Source organism: Hyperolius riggenbachi, unplaced genomic scaffold (assembly GCF_040937935.1).
Source record: "Hyperolius riggenbachi isolate aHypRig1 unplaced genomic scaffold, aHypRig1.pri scaffold_195, whole genome shotgun sequence".
In the NCBI taxonomy this organism is placed as follows: Eukaryota; Metazoa; Chordata; class Amphibia; order Anura; family Hyperoliidae; genus Hyperolius; species Hyperolius riggenbachi.
The window spans coordinates 68,283-91,526 of NW_027152406.1; the positions used below are offsets into that span (position 1 = coordinate 68,283).

Genomic DNA, 23,244 nt, shown 5'->3' on the forward strand with positions numbered 1-23,244 from the left:
GGATGCAATTTTTGTTACGGAGTCTCTTTAAAGCATAACTGTCAGGCATACAATAACAAATCAATTATTTATTTTTATCTGGTAAACAAGTAACACGGATGCTAACCAGGCAATCCAAAAGTTAAAAATCACTCTTACTTTTTTACTCCATAAAAGATCATTTCCCTGTTTCCATGGCTCTTATATTTTACATCTGCCGACACAAAGGAAGTTGCAGGGCATGCTGGGTTTTCTTTTTTTCTTCGCTACTTCCCCCTCAGACATAACTAATGCAGCCTGATTGGCTGAAACCTCTTTCCCTCCCGTTTTCCCCTCCCACACCTCTGTTCCTCTCTAATTGGCCAATATTTCTCATACTGAGAAGCTGAGAAAAGCAGCTACCGAAATGAAACAAATAAATCAGCTCTGCCTCTGCAGAGTCACACAATGACAATGCCCTTTCTACCGCAGAACTGGGTGGGAGTGTCTGAAGACTGGGAGGAAGGCGGACAATGCATACACAGACAGAGGAAGGAAGGAAATCATGTCAAGATTGGCTTCAAGATAGAAAGGGTCAAAATGGAAAATGTTAAGAAGGATTTTCTTTTTTTATCTTAGAAAAATCACTAAAATAAAAATGTGGACAGTGCAATATATATGATATGTAAGTAGAGCAATTATTTATCTACTTATATATGTGTTTTTTTCTGAGATAGTATGGCTGACAGCTCCTCTTTAAGTTTCACTCTTACAAACATGATGTCCAAATATGAGATCATTGTTGCAAATTCAACCATTTAAAGTTGTATGTCTGTACAATCATCTGCTATTGTCTGGAATTGACACTGCTCTAGGTATCTTCAATCTGCTGGGTGGATTTTCCCAGGTGATCATTACTATGTTCCTTCAATGAGTGGTGGCAACCTTCTTCACAGGGATGAGACAAGACAAGACAAATAACATTTATATTGCGCTTTTCTCCTTGCGGACTCAAAGCGCCAGAGCAGAGCAGCAGCCACTAGGGCGCGCTCTATTGGCAGTAGCAGTGTAAGGGAGACTTGCCAAAGGTCTCCTACTGAATTAGTGCTGGCTTACTGAACAGGCAGAGCCGAGATTCGAACCCTGGTCTCCTGTGTCAGAGGCAGAGCCCTTAACCATTACACCATCAGCCAACTGCATATGAGCACATGTGTCTGGCTGAGTGGCCTGTCCATGAGCTAGTCTAGTGTGAAGGACTAGTACATGTGTTGCATGGCTGACCACCATCCATTGTTTATACTCAGAATACAGCCTTCCTCTTCATTTTGCATTTATCAAATTCCTACTTGCTTTTTTTTTTTTTGTCTCATCCCTCTCCAGTGTTCTTTCTAAGCCCACCATTCATACTTTCCCCTATATAGTGTCTCTCATCTCCCTACTGCTTTTTAACACCTATCTCTTCATCTACATCTACATCAAAGCAAGTCTGATTTAATGATGTTCTCATGTTCGGTAGAACAAAAACAGACACTGAACACCTTAAAGTGTACCTGCCTAGTACCCTCTGAAAGTTTGCATCTGTATTCCCATCTATGAATTAGCACTGCCCAGGCCTACTGACTCATGCCTGAGCTGTAGCATGGAACTGCTCATGCATGGCTAACATATTAGCATCTCTCATTATGGCCTGATTCAGGGTTGGACTGAGACACTAAGGGCCCACCAAGAAAGTTTCAGCCTGCCCCCCCCCCCTCCGATCAACCCCCCCCCCCCCCATGTACTCCAGAAATTTTGCATGATTATGGTAGGGAATAGATTGTGAACACTTCTGAGGACAGTCTCCAATAGGGATATGTCCACATGCGGCGCGCGCAGTATTTATCTACTTATATATGTGTTTTTTTTCGGAGATAGTATGGCTGACAGTTACTCTTTAAGTTCCACTCTTACAAACATGATTTCCAAATATGAGATAATTGATGCAAATTCACACTAAGGGCCCACCACAGTCTCCAATAGCGATATGTCCATACGACAAAAATAAATGGGTGTCACCACGCACTGGAACATGGGCGTGGTCATGATGGGTCATGGGCAGACTTAAAAAAAAAACACACAAAATAAGTAGCGGTGTTATTCACAGAGATTAGGTCCGACCAGAAACATTTTAGACAAAATAATCAAGTAGTTACATGCCTCATGATAATTCATCAAGTAGTCAAATGGCAGCAGATTTCCCCACAAAATGCAATCAGATTGGCAGCAGATTTCCCCACAAAATGCAATCAGATTGGCGGCAGATTTCTCCACAAAATGCAATCAAATGGGGGGCAGATTTCCCCACAAAATGAAATCAGATTGGCGGCAGATTTCCTCACAAAATGCAATCAGATTGCCGGCAGATTTCCCCACAAAATGCATTCAGATTGGCTGGAGATTTCTCCACAAAATACAATCAGATTTCCCCACAAAATGCATTCAGATTGGCGGCAGATTTCCCCACAAAATGCAATCAGATTGGCGGCAGATATCCCCACAAAATGCAATCAGATTTGCGCAAGCCGGCAGATTTTCCAGTTTAGGTAGGCAGGTACATAGGTGTCCCCAGTATAGATATACCCTGGTCTATAGGTGTCCCCAGTTTAGGTAGGCAGGTCCCCAGTTAGTGGGGGCCCCCATGCTGGAAGGGGGCAGTGGGCACGAAGCGGCGGGGAGGGGGGAAGCCTCCCCCCTCCCTCACCTAGGGCCCACCCTTCCGTGCTCCCCCCAGTTTAGGTAGGCAGGTCTCAGTGCCCCCATGCTGGAAGGGGGGGCAGTGGGCACAGAGCAGCGGGGAGGGGGGAAGCCTCTCCCCCTCCCTCACCTAGGGCCCCCCTTCCACGCTCTCCCAGTTAGGTAGGCAGGTCTCAGTGCCCCCATGCTGGAAGGGGGGGGGGCAGTGGGCACAGAGTGGAGGAGAGATGGGGAAGTCTCCCCCCCCCTCCCTCACCTAGGGCCCCCCCCCTTCCACACCACCTCTCCAAAATTGCAGCCAGCAGCGGCAGCGAGTGGGAATCACTTACCAAGAGAAGAGCTCTGCGTGCCGCTGCTGGTCTGGTCTCCTGCTGCACTGCACTGTCCAATCAGGCTCTCACAGGAAGTACTGCGAGAGCGTCATTGGACAGTGTCAGTGCAGAAGACCAGATCAGTGGCACGCTCTTGGTAAGCCATTCCGGTGGCTGGCTGCAATTCTGGAAGGGGGGAGCGCGGAAGGGGGGCCCTAGGTGAGGGAGGGGGGAGGCTTCCCCCCTCCCCGCCGCTCTGTGCCCACTTTCCCCCCTTCCTGCGCTGTGCCCCCCTCCTTATCAGCACTGGGGCCCCCAGGAGGCGGGGCGGCAGGGGCCTCCGATGGAAAAATCGGTGGTTCGGTGTCTCAGTCCGAGCCTGGTCTGATTTGGTGAGGTCTGTATGCTACCTAATGCATAGTGGTTAAATAGTGTACTAGTTAAGGGCTCTGCCTCTGACTGTTACGGAACAAACAGGTATGGTACAGGAAGACCACAGTTTGCAGAACACTGACACTGAAAGAGGAAGTGAAGTGTGCAAAAAGGTGTTTATTATAAACCATACCATGCAAATAAAATGCAACAAAATGTATAATAGTTATTTAGCTTAATATCTACAGTGCTTTTTGTAACCACCTCTCTAGTCTCTATTGAACTCTGCTGCTGATCGCATCCACCTCTCTTCCTGCTCCTCTGATGCTGGCCCCTCCGACAATCCCTCCATTGGTTGCCAATAAGCCAAAGGATCCAGTTTAAAATCACAAAATTATCATACAAAGCTCTGCATAAGCTATCCCCCCATACATTTTTTTCCATTAATTTTCAGATATCATCAGGGCATCCAGCACTTCTTCGAGTGACATCTCTCTTTTGGATGTGTTGAAATACTCATGTATCTATGCTCCCCGCTATAGTCTGTTTTGTACTATGTACAGCTCTAAGGAATATGTTGGTGCTATATAAATATTAAAGTCCTAAAGCCAATATAGGCATCATTTTCACTTTAAAAAGGTAGTCTGAAAGTAATAGTGATTTTGACTGTAAATTTAAGCTGCACCTCAGAAATACATCAAATGGGAACATAAAATGCTCAGGGCCGGCCTTTGATATGAGTGACCGGAGCGGTCACTCAGGGCGCCAGCTCTCAAGGGCGCATGCGCCCTGTCGCCCCTTGACGCCCCGCTGTCTCTCCCTGCGTCCTCTCTGTCTGTAATTAGAGCAGGACTACAAGAACATGGTCGCGATGTCCACAAATGCGGACAATCGGTGGCCATTTTCTTGTAGCCCTGCTCTAACTATGGAACGGAGGCGGGGAGAGAAGAGTGACGTCGGCGCTGGAGCGTGGAAGTCAGGTGAGTCAGTCTCTGCCCGGCCCGCTGCTGCAGAAGGGGGGAGGGATTGACTGGGGGCATACTACCTACACTGGGGGCATACTACCTACACTGGGGGCACACCACCTACACTGGGGGCATACTACCTACATTGGGGGAATACTACCTGCATTGGGGGCATACTACCTACATTGGGGCATACTACCTACACTGAGGGCATACTACCTACACTGGGGGCATACTACCTAAATTGGGGAATACTACCTACATTGGGGGAATACTACCTGCATTGGGGGCAAACTACCTACATTGGGGACATACTACCTACATCATACTACCTACACGGGGGGCATACTACCTACACTGGGGGCAGCTATACTACCTACACTGGGGGCAGCTATGCTACCTATGTGGGGCCACTATACTACCTACACTGGGGGCAACTATGCTACCTATATGGGGGAAACTATACTACCTATACTGAGGGCTACTATACTAGCTACCTTTACTGTGGCAACTATACTACCTATGCTTAGCTACCTACACTGAGGGCACCTACACATGAGATCCTATACTGAGGGCACCTATACCTGGCTACCTACCTACCTATACTGAGTCTGAGGGCATTTTTTGGGGAGGGACACACCACAGCTATAACGAGCGTTGCAAATTGTTGGTGCTATATATAGGCCTGTGTGTGTGCGTACGTATGTGTGTACGCGCGCAAAGAGGATGGGGGGGAGGGGAACCAAAATCCGGTTTCGCTCAGGGTGCAGTGAAACCTAAGGCCGGCCCTGCTTGTGCTGCTCTTGTTAGACAAAATAAATGTTTTTAACCACTTAAAATGATTAAAAAAATATATTTTATGCACTGGTACTTACATTTTACTATTGGTAGGTTAATCCAACTGTAAAGAAAAAAACATTTATAAGTATTTAAAGCATATGTCTTTTTTTCTTACATTGTCTTCATTAACTTTTAGCCAACCATCCCTTGTTCAATCCTTCACAATCCTCTACATACACTTCCAATAATCAACAGTTTTCCATGTGGTATGGCAGTGGAAGTATGACCGGAGTGCTGGGTTATGACACAGTAACTGTAAGTAATCTCTAGTCTGTGCTGTTTGAGAAAGCATTATATAACAATTCTTATGCCCTTAACAAAAAAAAAACTCAAACCTGGATGTTATATTTACTGTAGTTTCAAAGAGTTTTATTGTCAAAATCAAAGAGACATACAAACAGCTTCAACAATATACCCCACAGACGGGGCAAGTCATTTGATAACAATGGTTTTATCAAAAACAGAAAAAAAAGCAATGAACACAACAGTCACAAGATGGATATTATATTTAGTAATCTTTGCCTTATTTAATGAAACTCAAATTTCCATTTACCTTATAGTGCATGTGAGTGATGACTTATTTTTGTTTAGTACTGATTTTATGCTGGGAATATAAGGCTCGATTCTGAGCCATTTAGATGGCTCGATAGATAATTTCCGACACGTCCTCTCCCCCGCCCAATCGTTTTGCCGCTCGATTCTGCAGTGAGGACAATGCAAAAAGATTAAAAAAAACTAGCAGAAGATATGAGAATCGCCTGCGGAATCAAGCGGGGAATTGATCGAGCGGGAGAATCGAGCAGCAAAATCGAGCCGTGTATGCCCAGCGTTACAGTATTGAATGCAGAATGTATTTACATTGCTAATCTTCATCATCCTCTTATAAAAAGAGTGTCAGAAAGTGTGACACTTTGAATTATGTCATACTGGAGGCTTGGTAGTTGAACAGTAGTTACTACTTGTAACAAGCTGTTTTATAGTAGTATTTAGTACTGAGTTAATTTAGGATAGCTAATTTGAGTACTTTCTTGTTTGGGGACTGAAAAGGTGTTTTATTGAAAAAGTGCAAAAACATCTGTAAGAAAAATCATGACAAATGCTTAATGACTCAGTGGGCTAATGAGTTGAGCTGTATAGGTTTAGCGATGTGAGAACACTATAGGCCTGATCCAGTTCACTTTTCTCCTAAGTTTTCTCTTAGGAGATCATTTTTCATCCTCTGTTTAACCACTCTACGACCCCAGGGCCACCTAGCGCCAATTGGCGGCCACAGAGTGGTTCCCCCAGGATCGCCTTACACCGAAAGGCATCAAGTCCTAGGTAGGAGATTAGGCTCATGCCTATGAGAGCGGATTGCCCCCTGATTGGCCATCGGGGGGAGGGAAGAGATGGGGGGAAAAACAGTCACATTTATTTAAAAAAAACAAATACATTCATAAAAAAAAGCCTGGAGCAGCGATCAGAGCCAGAAAGCTCTGTTGGGGTGCAGAAAAAAGGGGGGTGTTTAAATTTGTGTGCTCTAAGTTGTATGGCTCTGCAGCGAGCTGTTAAAGCTGCAGAGCACTAAATTGTAAAAAAGCAGCCTGGTCACTAGGGGAGTGTAAGCCTGTGGTCCCTAAAAAGGTTAAAGGAAACCAGAGCTAAGTTATTATGAAAGTTTCATAGATACCTGGGTCTTCCTCCACCCCCATGCGCACGGATTGCTCCCACGCTGCTGTCCTAAGTCTTTTCCCTCTTTGGTACCGGGTCCTGCAACTTCAGCCCGTCTCGGGCAGTCTGTGCAAAAAAAGTGTGCCCTCTACGTATCTCTCAAGCGGCTGCTGGTGATGTGCTCCACCTCTGTGATGTCTCTGAACTGCAGATATTAGCCAACTCCTGGATCAATGAATCTTGCAATGTAAGATGCATACACACATTCAATTTTCATTGACCAATGATTGGCCAATTGTAGTATAATATTATATTCCGTGTAGTATGAGAGCTTATCTACACAATCTGATCATAGTATTCAAAGTCTGTTGACCCTTGTACTACATGGAGGTGGTAAAATTAGCCAGTGATTGGCTAATCAAAATTGGATGTGTGTACGCACCTTTAGTCACAAGAGCAAATGTAAAATATGCATACAAAGTTTTTAATAACCACCTCAAAATTAAATGGACCCTGAATAAAAAAAAATGAACCGAATCTGGACTTACCTGGGGCTTCCTCCAGCAACCTGTACCCCTTGAGGTCCCTCGGCAACTTCGGCTGAAGTCTTTCGAGAATCGCGCAGGCGCAGTACGCTTTACCAACCGGTGTGATGACACGTCAGGAGCGCTGATGGGCCGTGCATGCGTTCAGCCAAAGTTGCAGGGTTAATGGAACAGGACCACGGAGGGGACCCAGTGGACGAAGAGGGACCTCGTGCGCTACGGGGGCTGGAGGAAGCCCCAGGTAAGTCCAGATTCCATTTATTTTTTGTGTTCAGGGTCCCTTTAAGCAAAAATATATTTGTAAATAATCTGTTTCGATACTGAGTGTATTAAGATAATAGAAATTAAAAAATGCCTGTTAATTACTTTCGTCAAAATGCATTAAGATATATATTTATAAATAATTTAAAATCATTATTAAAGTACACTACATTAAAATCTTGTGTTGCTTTTGATTGACATAAATACTTTTCAGGGTTCTTCATTGAATTGTATATTGTAGGTACAAGGGCTCTCCATTCAAAACCAGGAGATTGGTCTAAGTGTCACTGAACCAAGCAGCTTCTTTTATTATGCCAAGTTTGATGGTATTTTTGGAATGGCCTACCAATCACTGTCAGCACAACAAGCTACAACTGCTGTACAGGGTTTAATACAACAAAATCTCATTCCTCAGCCCGTATTCAGCTTCTACCTCACTAGGTGAGAATCCACACACATTACATGAAGGCATGCTTTTGAGCATGCGTGTTTAAGTGCAGGTTTACAGTACATATGTCCAGGATGTGATAATAAGGCCACAGCACAGCAAGAGAGCACTGTATACATGGGTCAGCAGCTGCCAGGTTGCTTAGGCTCAGTTCTCACTTGCACCAAAAACATACCGTTGGGGACATTTTTGGGGCTGTGTTGCAGTACATGGAATGCAAAGTCCTGCCCGGCTGCACTTTTACCCAAGGGGGATAGCTTTCCCATAGAAACCTATGGTGGAAACACATCCGCTCTGCACAAGAATGGGACGAGAAAACAGTGTAAAGCAGTCACTGTACTGGTCTGATCTGAATGGGCCGTTTGATCTGTCGCAAGTCGGAACTAAAGCTGGCCACTAACGGTCCAATTTCTAGTGAAAAATCGTTCAAGCGATCAGAAATTCTGATCGGACGAAAAATCGTTTACTACACCATCAACTAACCAATCATTACTTCCCATCTATCACGACCACCAAGAAAATCCAAATTTTTGTTCGATGAAAATTCATTCGGGCGACATTTTTTTCACTCGTTCATAATCGATTGTGTCTACCAATGGAGATTATTTGCAACCAATCCGATCAGAAATTCTGATCGCTCGAACGATTTTTCGCTAGAAATTGGACAGTTAGTGGCCAGCTTAATTCCATACTTCTGCTGTTACCGTGGCTCTGCTACTCTCCAGTACATGACTGTCTAAATTAAGCTTATCTGCTTGAAGGTTAATTAATATTTCCTGTTTTCAGAAAACTTCTTCTTAGTTGCACACATTCTGACTACAAAATCTTTTTTCACTTCCTATGCTATTTGTACTTAGATCTGAGATGGGTATAAGCTAACAATTCGGATGAATGCAAAGATAAAAGTGACCCATTTAATATCTGATCCGTAGTTTAAAAAGTTTTATGCAAAATCAATCCTAATCGTTTCTGACTTTTCATTCTGTATATTTCCATTTTGACATTAAACAAATATGAAGAGATCCCCTTTGGCAGAAATGTTTGTGATCTCCAGTAAAGAAATTGCCTTTTTTTTGTGCTAAGACTAGACCTGAAAACAATTACTTTGTCTAAAAAATGAAATAGGGATTGGGATTGTTGGTATCAAATTCAAATAAGCCTTCAAAAATCCATATTGGACCATTGGTCCTGTCCAATAGGAAGCCTCTGTGCCAAATAAAAAAAAAACCTGGTGTTGGGGTTCTCTTAATTTAGTGCCAGTTGCGCAACAAAAACAGATGCCGGGGGAATGTTGCCTGATTGAAATTCATGGCAATTATTAGAGAGTGTTGAAAGGAGTACAGCAAAATAGAAATCAGTTCCCTCAACCCAGCCCGAAATAAAATATTTGGTATAATGTGTTCTGCTAATAAAAACATTCTCATCTGTCTTCTTAGCCAATCTGGAGAAGTGATACTTGGAGGAGTGGACAGCAGTTTATATTCAGGCCAAATATACTGGACTCCAGTAACTGAACAGATCTACTGGCAGATTGGTATTGAAGCGTAAGTATTGAATACAGAAATTATTTCTTCTGCAGATGGCAGAGATTTAGGCATGTTATGAAAATAATAGTCACTTAAGGAGTCTCTCTGTAGCACCAATAGAATTCTTTAAGACATCAGTACAGAAAATCAGCTTCTCAACCAATCAATCATCCACTAAGAATTTTTGTTCAAGCGCCAAATATATTTGTAATATTGTTTTTCCTAGTCAATCAATTATTCCATCTGACATTAAGGTGAATCATACAATTATGCTTCATTGCTTTAGAATTCTAAATGAACAAAATAAAGGTTTTCTAGATGGTCTAATCCCCCCCCCCCCCCCCCCCAAAAAGTAATAAAATAAAAGATACTGTACATACACAATCCAGAACATTCTCTTAACACGATTCTCTTTCAAGTGGGTCAGTTCCCTGTGACTGGTGTAAAGCTGATGCTTTTCCCTTATTTAAGAAGGGTAAAAGATCAGAACCAGGTAACTACAGACCTCTGTACTCGCTTAAACACTGTTTTGCCAGTTGGACTGAGCAAAAGCGGTTCACAAAGTGCTTTTCAATATAGAACCCTGAGAATCCCCTATGAAGATAGACTAATCCAAATCCTGTTAGATTTTTGCAACCTATTGTTTAGTGACAGCACATTTTATACATATGCATACACATGCATATTGGATTTTACAATTTTTCGTAATAGCGGTCCTTTAAAGAGAACCCAAGGTGGGATTTAATTATGTTAGTGGGGCACAGAGGCTGGTTGTGCACACTAACACCAGCCTCTGTTGCCCCATGGTGTGCCTCCATGACCCCCCTGCGCGCCGCTATACCCCCCGCAGTGCTGGCGACATATAGCGTAAACATTGTACTGGCGACACGCTGTGTGTGGCCAGCACTGCGGGGGTATAGCGGTGCGCAGGGTGGTCATGGAGGCACACCATGGGGCAACAGAGGCTGGTGTTAGTGTGCACAACCAGCCTCTGTGCCCCACTAACATAATTAAATCCCACCTCGGGTTCTCTTTAACTCTACCCCAGTTTTCTATTCACTAGTATAGCTAAGACATGAACTTACCTTAAAGTGAAACCGTGACCAAGAATTGAACTTCATCCCAATCAGTAGCTGATACTCCCTTTCCCATGAGAAATCTATTCCTTTTAATAAACAGATCATCAGGGGGCTCTGTGTGGCTGATATTGTGGTGAAACCCCTTCCACAGTGGTCCTGACAGTTTCCTGTCTGTGAACCTCATTGCATTGTGGGAAATAACAGCAGTTTACAGCTGGGCCCAAATGCCAAAAAAGCAAGCAGCATCTCCTTCCACTGACATCACCTACCAGCAGTAAAAATGTCACCAGGTAAATGTCAGAATGGGAATCAGGGAGAGGAAAGATTTTACAATGGGAAAACACTGACTAAATAATTTATACATAATTATTGTAAAAATGAAGCACTTTTTTATTACATTATTTTCACTGGAGTTCCTCTTTAGAGATCTATATACGCAAGCTCTAAAGAATAAAGGTTGCCACACACGATACAATAAAATGATCCAATTTTACGGCAATTCGATAAAAAAGATTGGATTTCCTTAAAAATTCAAAAGCTTTTTTTTTATTCGAACAAGAAATCTGACCGGATTTTCTGTTTTTATTCAATAAAAGTCAATCAGGAATGGTGGATTTTTCTGATCCATTTTTATGAAAATTGAATGGTGTGTGGAAGCTTGTCAATTAATTAATATATACACCCAAGCAATTTTCTCAGCATTTCCAATCATTTTTATCATAACTGAGGAAAAATGTAACATATACTGTATGTGTGGTACATTGGTCAGATATTTGAAATGTTACAATCAGTTAGAAAAATGTATCGCTATTCTTGAATTGAACAGATATTTAAAAATTGAATGGTGTGTGTGGCCACCTTAACCACTTCAGCCTTCAGTCGTTTTCACTTTATGCATCCGAGCAATGTTCACCTCCCATTAATTAGCCTATAACTTTATCACTACTTATCACAATGAACTGATCTATATCTTGTTTTTTCCGCCGCCAATTAGGCTTTCTTTGGGGGGTACATTTTGCTAAGAGCCACTTTACTGTAAATGCATTTTAACAGGAAGAATAAGAAAAAAACGGAAAAAATGCATTATTTCTCAGTTTTCAGTCATTATAGTTTTAAAATAATACATGCCTCCATAATTAAAACTCACGTATTGTATTTGCCCATATGTCCCGTTTATTACACCGTTAAAATTATGTCCCTATAACGATGTATGGCGACAATATTTTATTTGGAAATAAAGGTGCATTTTTTCCGTTTTGCATCTATCACTATTTACAAGTTTAGAATAAAAAAAATATAGAAATATTTCATCTTTACATTGATATTTAAAAAGTTTAGACCCTTAGGTAAATATTTACATGTTTGTTTGTTTTTTTATTGTAATTTTTTTTTTTTTATATTAAACATTTTATTTGGGTAGTTTTGGGAGGGTGGGAGGTAAACAATGTGTTTATAATGTAAATGTGTGTTAATTTTTATTTTTTTAAATTTCAGATGTAGTATTACTTTTTGGCCACAAGATGGCGGCCATGAGTTTGTTTACATGACGTCACTCTAAGCGTAGCATACGCTTAGAGGGATGCACGGGAGACGCAACAGCCAGAAAAAGCGGAGCTTCTGAGAGAAGCTGTCGCTTTTTCTGCGGGGGAGAGGAATCAGTGATCGGGCACCATAGCCCGATACACTGATTCGTGGGCTAACGATCCGCGGCCGGGAGCGCGCATACGTGCACATGGCCTCCTGGGCGTAGCTAGTACGTCCAGGAGGCCAAAGTAGTTAAAGAGAAACTCCAACCTAGAATTGAACTTTATCCCAATCAGTAGCTGATACCCCCTTTTACATGAGAAATATAATGCTTTTCACAAACAGACCATCAGGGGGCGCTGTATGACTGATTTTGTGCTGAAACCCCTCCCACAAGAAGCTCTGAGTACCGCGGTACTCTGTGCAAACTGCCACAATGTAACAATGTTCACAGACAGGAATTAGCTGTTTACAGCTGTCTCTAACAGCCAAAACAGCTAGGAGCAGCTACATAACCTGCCCACAGTAACAATGTCACCATGTAATACATGTCAGAATGTAAATCGGGGAGAGGAAAGATTTTACAATGAGCAAACACTGACTAAATCATTTATACATAATTATGGTAAAAAATGAAGCACTTTTTTGACTACATTATTTTCACTGGAGTTCCTCTAAGTTTTATTATCTAGCAGATAAAGAAGTGCTGCCTCATTTGTTTTCTGGCTTTATGGTACACAGTAGTATTATGAATGGCTGAAATGTTGAAAAGATAATATACATTTGTCCTCCATATTTTTGTTTCCTCAGATTCTCTGTCAATGGACAAGCAACCGGCTGGTGTAGTCAGGGCTGCCAGGGCATTGTGGATACAGGAACCCCTCTCCTCACTATTCCACAGCAGTACCTCAGCACTCTCCTACAGACTCTTGGTGCTCAGGAGGGGCAAAATGGCCAGGTAATTTCAGTGTCAAATCTATAATGTTATAGCAGGGGTGCCCACACTTTTTCGGCTCGCGAGCTACTTTAAAATTTGCCAAGTCCAGGAGATCTACCAACATTTAAAGTGTTGCAGACCCCCCCCCCCCCCCCGTCATGAATAGCCCCCAGGTACAAGTGCCTCCAGTATAGGTAGCTAAGTATAGGTTCCTTCAGCAAAGGTAGCTGGGTACAGGTGCCTTTAGCATAGGTAGATGGGGATAGGTACCTTTAGCATAGGTAGGTGGGGATAGGTGCCTTTAGCATAGGTAGGTGGGGATAGGTGCCTTTAGCATAGGTAGGTGGGGATGGGTCCCATTAGTATAGGTAGGTGGGGATGGGTCCCTTTAGCATAGGTAAGTAGGTGGGGGTGGGTCCCTTTAGCATAGGTAGGTAGGTGGGGGTGGGTCCCTTTAGCATAGGTAGGTAGGTGGGGATGGGTCCCTTTAGCATAGGTAGGTAGGTGGGGATGGGTCCCTTTAGCATAGGTAGGTAGGTGGGGATGGGTCCCTTTAGCATAGGTAGGTGGGGATGGGTCCCTTTAGCATAGGTAGGTGGGGATGGGTCCCTTTAGCATAGGTAGGTGGGGATGGGTCCCTTTAGCATAGTTAGGTGGGGATGGGTCCCTTTAGCATAGGTAGGTGGGGATGGGTCCCTTTAGCATAGGTAGGTGGGGATGGGTCCCTTTAGTATAGGTAGGTGGGGATGGGTCCCTTTAGCATAGGTAAGTAGGTGGGGATGGGTCCCTTTAGTATAGGTAGGTAGGTGGGGGTGGGTCCCTTTAGCATAGGTAGGTAGGTGGGGATGGGTCCCTTTAGTATAGGTAGGTAGGTGGGGATGGGTCCCTTTAGCATAGGTAGGTAGGTGGGGATGGGTCCCTTTAGCATAGGTAGGTGGGGATGGGTCCCTTTAGCATAGGTAGGTGGGGATGGGTCCCTTTAGCATAGGTAGGTGGGGATGGGTCCCTTTAGCATAGTTAGGTGGGGATGGGTCCCTTTAGCATAGGTAGGTGGGGATGGGTCCCTTTAGCATAGGTAGGTGGGGATGGGTCCCTTTAGTATAGGTAGGTGGGGGATGGGTCCCTTTAGTATAGGTAGGTAGGTGGGGATGGGTCCCTTTAGCATAGGTAGGTAGGTGGGGATGGGTCCCTTTAGCATAGGTAGGTAGGTGGGGATGGGTCCCTTTAGCATAGGTAGGTAGGTGGGGATGGGTCCCTTTAGCATAGGTAGGTGGGAATGGGTCCCTTTAGCATAGTTAGGTGGGGATGGGTCCCTTTAGCATAGGTAGGTGGGGATGGGTCCCTTTAGCATAGGTAGGTGGGGATGGGTCCCTTTAGTATAGGTAGGTGGGGGATGGGTCCCTTTAGTATAGGTAGGTAGGTGGGGGTGGGTCCCTTTAGCATAGGTAGGTAGGTGGGGATGGGTCCCTTTAGCATAGGTAGGTAGGTGGGGATGGGTCCCTTTAGCATAGGTAGGTGGGGATGGGTCCCTTTAGCATAGGTAGGTGGGGATGGGTCCCTTTAGCATAGGTAGGTGGGGATGGGTCCCTTTAGCATAGTTAGGTGGGGATGGGTCCCTTTAGCATAGGTAGGTGGGGATGGGTCCCTTTAGCATAGGTAGGTGGGGATGGGTCCATTTAGTATAGGTAGGTGGGGGATGGGTCCCTTTAGTATAGGTAGGTAGGTGGGGATGGGTCCCTTTAGCATAGGTAGGTAGGTGGGGATGGGTCCCTTTAGCATAGGTAGGTAGGTGGGGATGGGTCCCTTTAGCATAGGTAGGTAGGTGGGGATGGGTCCCTTTAGCATAGGTAGGTGGGGATGGGTCCCTTTAGCATAGTTAGGTGGGGATGGGTCCCTTTAGCATAGGTAGGTGGGGATGGGTCCCTTTAGCATAGGTAGGTGGGGATGGGTCCCTTTAGTATAGGTAGGTGGGGGATGGGTCCCTTTAGTATAGGTAGGTAGGTGGGGATGGGTCCCTTTAGCATAGGTAGGTAGGTGGGGATGGGTCCCTTTAGCATAGGTAAGTAGGTGGGGATGGGTCCCTTTAGCATAGGTAGGTAGGTGGGGATGGGTCCCTTTAGCATAGGTAGGTAGGTGGGGATGGGTCCCTTGAGCATAGGTAGGTAGGTGGGGATGGGTCCCTTTAGCATAGGTAGGTGGGGATGGGTCCCTTTAGCATAGGTAGGTGGGGATGGGTCCCTTTAGCATAGGTAGGTGGGGATGGGTCCCTTTAGCATAGGTAGGTGGGGGATGGGTCCCTTTAGTATAGGTAAGTAGGATAGGTGCCTCTAGCGTAGGTAGGTGGGGATGGGTCCCTTTAGTATAGGTAGGTGGGGGATGGGTCCCTTTAGTATAGGTAAGTAGGATAGGTGCCTCTAGCATAGGTAGGTGGGGATGGGTCCCTTTAGTATAGGTAGGTGGGGGATGGGTCCCTTTAGTATAGGTAAGTAGGATAGGTGCCTCTAGCGTAGGTAGGTAGGGATAGGTTGCATTAGCATAGGTAGGATGGGTGCTCAATCACTTACCTCTCTCCAGCGGCGATGTCTGGTCTCCCCTCTCGGACTCGGAGCGATCCGGTGTAGCGTGAGCAGCCCCGCATGCGCAGTAGGAGCCAGCGTCCTGTGCAGCCACCGCCCAGGGTGTGCGCGTGTGCCCGGCACCGCCAGCCAGCCATGACGTCGCGTCAAGGCCTCTTCAGCCGCGCCTCCTCTCTCTTCCCCGCTTCCTATTGGCTGGCGGCTGGCAGCAAAATATGATGGGAAAGCTGCCGGCCGCAAATTGGGATGGGACGCGGCCAAGAGGCCGCGATCTACCAAATAGGCGGTCGCGATCTACCGGTAGATCGCGATTGACCTATTGAGCACCCCCGTGTTATAGCAATCGAGTGCTTACATAGATACAATAAACAAAAGTTCTCATAACTTCTCTTTCACATTTTTTCCAGTATTATGTAAACTGCAACAACGTGCAGAATCTGCCACCCATCAGTTTCACCATCAGTGGCACTCAGTTCTCCATTCCTCCTTCAGGATACATACTGCAGGTGACTATAGACACAAATGTATCCTGTCTTTATGTCAGAAAGGATACAACAAACATTTTTTTTACTGAGCTGCGTTGCCATTCTTTTTCAGATTAATGGATATTGTGTTGTTGGTTTCGAGTCAACATATCTGCCTTCTCGAAATGGTCAGCCTCTTTGGATACTGGGAGATGTGTTCCTTCGTCAGTACTATTCAGTTTATGACTTTGGCAATAACCAAGTTGGTTTTGCTGCCATGGCTTAGACCTGCGGTATGAAGGAAACTGGAAGAACTCTGGGCAACACTATGATTGAGATATCAAAGGCTTCACTGGGATATTTAAATATATAACTTCGCACTAAGATAAATATCATGTTGAGAATGTCATTTCATTAAACAATGTAAGTTTGCACATTATTATGTTGTTGTAATGACTGATTCACATAGACAACCATCCACAAATCTACTAGACTAATAAAAATATTCTAAAAGTATAATATATATGAGTGAGGAAAACTGACATTGATGCTGCAGTTCTTAGGGTACAGATTAGCTTGAGGTAGCACGGCAAGTCAGCTAATACTGGCCACACATTAATTCCCAATGATCAGCTAAGTCTATACAGCTCTCCCTGAACGATATATCCAAACAATATCCAAAATGCTGGTCCTCGTATTAAGCAGACAGTTCTGATATCGTACAAACATGATCAAATTACACTATGTATAGCCAAATGGCCATGCTCAGCAATTGCTCTGAAATTTCCCTGACCAGAGGGAGCTTGGGGCAGACATAGATGGCTACTAACAATTGGCATTCCTGAAGGCTGTAAGGGATGTTTTCCTCTAGAAATTAGCAAACCAAAAACACGCGATTTTGGGATTATGTGATGTGCACTTTCATGCGTTTTTATAGTGCGTTTTCAGATTCCAATACACTTCACTCACGTCATCTCACATCCCAATGACGTACAGCCAGGTTAAATGGTCCCTCAAAACTGTCCCTAGGCTGTACCCACAGGTTGCGCTTCACAATCTCCTAGGTCACAAATTACCACACAATCCACTTATTCAGAGTTAGGTGGTGCACATGATTTAGACAACCACGTCCATAAAATTCAATTTCCCTTATAGTTGCACTCAGTCCTCAGGTCCTTCACATTCAGATCCCAAGAACCAAAATGAATTTACACCTTAATGAATAAAAAAGATATATAGTGTAGTCTGTTTCAACAACCAAAGAAATTAGCACCCTTTTTGTGACAAACACACTGTAGGAGCAGTGTGTATACATAGACCAGGGTAAGATGCCCAACACCACCTACTTCAGGCACTCCCCCCCAGTTATCCCTGCTCACCAGCAGCAAATTACAGCAGGCTTCACATCAAGTCCACCAACTGCTATATGCCCAATATGGTAGTCACCACGGGTTGTAAGCTTTAGACATAATCTAGGGACTCAAACAGGAATGATCATGTGTAAAACCATATTTTTAATAAAACATTAAAAATGGTAATGCCCGTACATAAAATCACAAGTAAACAGCGTATATATCGCCATCTCTGGATCAGGAAGATAGCAGCGTCTCGCATCCCCTCTCCGTGCATCCCGCTTGGTGTATCGGCCTTGGCTCCGCCCTACCAGTTTTGTCATAGAATGACTCATCAGGGGCCCCTGATGAGTCATTCTATGACGAAACCGGTAGGGCAGAGCCAAGGTCGGTACACCAAGTGGGATGCACGGAGAGGGGATGCAGGACACTGCTATCTTCTGCGATGATGGGAACGGTAGAAGTCTGTCTATGCCCTTCTATCGTTCTTGCTTGTCGCACACTATGCGCGCTGCCAAAATGCACACAGCTGCGCGCATAGTCTGAACGAGGCCTAGGGTCCTTTTACATTATATCAGCTGCTGTCAGTTTTTGACTGAAAGGACAACTGATGTGCAGACCAGTGTCCATGTTTCCCTATGGCCTTTTTCACACTATACACTGAAAAACCAAACGCATTAAGTGTAACAGGGCCATTAGTAATTTACATCGATCCATAAGCTGAATCACTGTGAAAAATGTGTCTTCGCCATATAAATGCATAATGAAGAAGAGGCAGCATTATATACAAACATGGGCAGGCCTGGATTTCTGGAAAGTCCACAAAGACCCAGGCCTTGAGTGGGGGCACCTGGGTATGGAAGAGGAGCTGCTACATATGAAACAGGAGGCTGAAAATAATGAGCAACACATGAAAAAGGGAAACTGATGCTCAAGGTGGCTGTTCATGAAAGAGAGGGGATGCATACATGGATGATACACATGGAAGAGGGGGCTGCACATTGAATGGGAGGGGCACCGTTGCACATGAAAGGGGAGCCATAACATACTTGGCCTAGGTACAATGAGGCAGGGAACACATTTGACTGTTTTCGTGTGCGTTTTCTGCACAGAAAAAGTGAGAAGTCATGTTAATCAATGGGCTATTTCACACTTAAAGTGAATCCGAGATAAACTTTTACTCATTGCATAATTGTGTTTATAGGGCATTCCTCAAGCCAAATACTTTTTTGTTTTGTTTTAATACTTTAATTCCCTATAAACTAAACAAGCCTCGCCCACAGCTACTTTTGTGCCTTGGCACTGTAGCAAGGGCTTATGGGAGCTCAGTCTGGGCAGGATGAAGAGGAGGTTACTAGCTATTGATTTCAGAGGCAGAGGGGAGGAGGGAGGAGGAGAGGGGACTGAATCTACACACTGGCAAGCTGATAGCATCTCCAGCCCTCAGCCTGTGACAATGTGACAAACAGAACATGGCTGCCCTCATTGTATTACAGGAATAAATAATCATAAACTTCTGAAGCTGTTTGCAGCTAGATATGCAGTGTAAACTATGTAAACTTTAGATAAGATATATAGACAAGTTACTTGTTATAGTTAGTTTTACATCTCGGATCCGCTTTAATATGTTGGTCAACTGCAGAAAAAAAAACGGACATTCTGCATGATGACTCTGCACATTTTGTCAGTTTTCTCTATCAATTACATCAGCTGCTGTGAAAAAACGTGCGCGTTTTCCTGCATAAGAAACACACTTAGTGTACAGAAAAAGTATGCAGAAATACGCGCGCAGAAAACTGAAAGACAAGTGTGTTCCCTGCCTAAGAGTATAAATCCTGCCCTGAACATGGGGGCATAATACAGATGTGGTATACAACCTCGGTTCTCAACATGTGGTACAGGAACCCCAGGGGATATGTAGCATAGGTTTAGGAGGTACTTGAAGTGATAATAGTCAAATCCATCAAAGTACATTTTCAGAGTAACAGAAACAAACCTGAATAAAGGAGATAATGGTAAGAAACTGGGTAACAATAAATGAAGATAAATAATACACTGCCCCTCAAAACATATCGCGTACTTATGACGAGATTACAATATAACGGATAAAAGGTAGGTCCATGACCAGGGCCGGATTTGTACTTTTTACCGCCCAAGGCCCACTATCAGCAGCTGCCCCCAGACTGATAGCACCCCCCCCCCCCAACACGGCAGGGATTAGATTGTAGGCTCCTCTGATGACAGTTAGTGATTAGTAATGGAAGGGATTTAATTGTAAGCATCTTGGCGAGCGGCACATTTGGTGGGTGACAGGTGGCTCAGAGATCACTGAAAGTGCCCATTTGCTGCCCCTTTATCCCCCAAATGCCAGATCCGGCTGTTTTTTTGCCCCCAAATGCCATGCGCCAACTCTGTGTAGCAAGATTAATGTTCGGCAGGCAAACTGCTACTGCCTCCCTGCTGTCCACAGCCCGCCCCTTGCTTTCCTGGTGCCCTAGGCCATGGCCTATGTGGCCTTCCCTGAAATCCGGCCATGTCCATGACTAAACTTAGTTATTATGTGAGGTTTTACAGGAAGCATGTAACGATTGCGGGAACGATCTCCACGGTCAGCGCACAGCGTGTACGCTGACTGTGAGGAGATCTCAACAAGCGTTCAGACAGAGGAGCCCAGTAATGGAATACATCTGGGGAGGAACAAATCCAGCCAGCAGGTGGAGCTGTGGGGCACAGCAAGACTAATCCGCTGAACCATCCACAGATAACAGACAGAAATTGCACAAAGCGAATTCAGCGATGAGCAATATAATAACAGAACAGGAACAGGAACTTATCTACCACAGATCAGATGAATGTCTGTCAAACTTTCGGGAAATGGTGGTCCCCTTGAGAGGTTAGCAGGTTTTGTTGATCTGAAAATTAAAAACATAGTGAGGGGTCTACCATCATTTGTGATGGATACCAGGAGGCAGTCCTATAGACTAGCAATATGTCGGGCCGGGAGGCAGACTCAGGAAGTGACTTTTATGGATGAATACACCAATCAGAGAGAAGCATGCAAAAGGACAAGCCAGCCATCTGCATTCACTTAACCACTTAAGGACCGCCTTACGCCCATAGGCGGCGGCGGGTTTAAGTGGTTATTACATGGAAACAGCGGCCTTTCCATGTCAGTTCACAAAAACTGTCTCCGTGAACAGTGTGCGAGCCGCCGATCGCAGCTCGCACGCCTAATGTAAACACGCGGGGAAGAAATCCCCGCAGTTTACATCATACGGCGCTGCTGCGCAGCAGCACCGTAAGGCAGATCGGCGATCCCCGGCCTCTGATTGGCTGGGGATCGCCGTCATTTGATAGGCTGAAGCCTATCCTTCAATGCGCAGGACGGATATCCGTCCTGCGCAGGATAATAAGGAAGCTGGAGGTAAGGGGAAAGAGGGAGCGCATAAAACGCTGCGGAGGGGGGCTTTGAAGAGCCCGCTCGGCCACACGGAGCGGCGGCGATCAGACCCCCCCAGCAGGTCATCCCCCTTGTGGGGAAAAAAGGGGGGAAGTCTGATCGCCCTGCCTTGCTCACGATCTGCGCTGCGGGCTGGAGAGCCCACGCAGCGCAGATCTCAAAGAACAGCGCTGGTCCTTAAGTGTCTGCATCTCATAAGTTCATGCAACCCCATGCAAACAGCATAGCACTTGAATTCAGAATAGCAGACCACACCACTATGGAATGCAAATGAGATGCAAATGGACATTCATTCATTGTAAATGTCAGAAAATCTCTGCAGACAGCAGACAGCATAGTCTGGCTGCAGTAGTGTCTGAAGACAAAACAGACCTCACAGAGGAGATTATTACAAAGCAAAACTTTGTCAGTGGCTGATGGGAATGGATATCAGCTTTAGCCAGTGGCACAGCAAGAGGGGATACAGAGTTTGCAACCACACCAGGGCCATTGGACTGGTGGAGACACATGGGATCCTCCTCCAGTCACTGCATTATCCCTTTATTGGTGCTGTAGTGGTAATGTATATGATTTGAATTGTGGAACAACTGAACAACCTTGATCAACTTTTTATCATGCTTGGAGAAGAAACTTAGTTTCGAAAGCTTGCAACAAACTTTTCAAGTTAGTCATTAAAAGTATATTACTTGAGGATGCTTTTATACTTGTGCAGTGATCCCATGGCATGGCAGCCTGCCAGGGGATGACCACACAAATCCTTAGTTCATATGACCCCCCGGGAAGTACATCCCCGGGATTCCCGTTGGTTTGCACATGTGCACCGTGTTGCACCACGATCCATCTTTTACACTTACTGCATCGCCATAGACATGCATTACTGCATAACTGTGTGGTAGGCACGGATCATGTGGCAACGCACGAAATACTTTATGATGGGATTGCAGTGATTTAAGTACTTCCGGTGCAGGACAATGCATCGTGTAAATATAAAAGTCTCCGTAGACTTTCATTGCCTTTGCGATGGGGGAGCGTATCGCATGGCGACGTAACGCACTGTATGTAAAAAGGCTCTGAAACAACATATGTTTGATAATGACATTTGGATTGTGATAATCATTAATATACTATTTCTTTCATCTGCTTACACCTCAACTACACAGTAGTTGTCTTTGAAAGCCAGTTTTGGTGGACTCTGTCATGCAATTGTTACACATGCAGAGCTTGGGAGGGAAAAGAGAGGAGGCCATTAAAAATGTGTTGTGGGACCCATGGCTCTGTAGCTACGCCACTTGGTTTAGCTTGTTTTATGTGGGAACACCTCACTCAGGGCTGGTGCACACCGAGCGTCTTTTTCCGCGTTTTCAGATCCGCTTGTGGCTGCGGATCTGCTTGGTCAATGTATCTCAATGGGGTGGTGCACACCAGAGCGGCAGGCGTTTTGCAGAAACGAAAAATGCCTGGGTGAGGCATTTTTTGGATTGCGGATGCGTTTCTGCCTCAATGTTAAGTATAGGAAAAACGCAAACCGCTCTGAAAAACGGCACTTCAGAGCGGTTTTGCAGGCGTTTTTGTTACAGAAGCTGTTCCGTAACAGCTTTACTGTAACAATATATGAAATCTACTATACTGAAAACCGCAGCAGCAATCCGCAAAACGCTAGCAAAACGCCTCATAAAAATAAAAAAAAGCGTTTAAAAATCTGCTAGCGTTTTGCGGATCTGCTAGCGGGTTTTGGTGTGCACCAGCCCTTAGAGCATGTTTTGTGAACATCCAACCTTAAGGCAGGGGTCACACTTGTCTTTCAGTTTCCACACTTTTCAGAAAACTGAAAGACAAGTGTGACCTCTACCTTACAGCAGCTAATGTAATTTATAGAGAAAACTGACAAATTGCGCAAGATGTCAGTTTTTTTTCTGCATGCGAAATCTGCATTAAAGTGTGACCTAGCTCATTGATTAACATGAGTTCTCAGTTGAAGTCAGTTTTTCTGTGCAGAAAACGCGTACGAAAGCCGGTAAGTGTGACCCCTGCCTAAGAATGATTTTTTTGTGTGTGAATTCCTCCTCATTGCCTCTCTAAGGCTCAGTACACACTACTGCAAATTGGCCATGCAATGTTGATGGAACAGGTCTTCCCAATGACACAATGCAGTCCTAGTGCTGTGGTGCAGGAAATCCAGAAAGACCTTTTAGAGGGTGTGGTCATGTCACCCCTGAAGCTACAGAGCCTCAAAGGAAGTATAG

The 23,244-nt window shown here is 44.7% G+C and overlaps 1 protein-coding gene across 3 annotated transcripts in view; it reads left to right on the top strand.

The window, feature by feature from the left end:
• The window catches only part of LOC137543737 (gastricsin-like), a 34,338-nt gene extending 17,710 nt beyond the window's left edge, over positions 1-16,628 (top strand). For all 3 annotated transcript variants that reach the window (XM_068264868.1, XM_068264870.1, XM_068264869.1), the window contains 6 exons: positions 5,316-5,434; positions 7,877-8,076; positions 9,520-9,627; positions 13,023-13,170; positions 16,133-16,231; positions 16,323-16,628. In XM_068264868.1, coding sequence (XP_068120969.1) covers positions 5,316-5,434; positions 7,877-8,076; positions 9,520-9,627; positions 13,023-13,170; positions 16,133-16,231; positions 16,323-16,475 — 827 coding nt within the window. In that variant the 3' untranslated portion in view covers positions 16,476-16,628. The remainder of the gene's footprint in view (positions 1-5,315; positions 5,435-7,876; positions 8,077-9,519; positions 9,628-13,022; positions 13,171-16,132; positions 16,232-16,322) is intronic.
• The last annotated feature ends 6,616 nt before the right edge of the window (positions 16,629-23,244 follow it).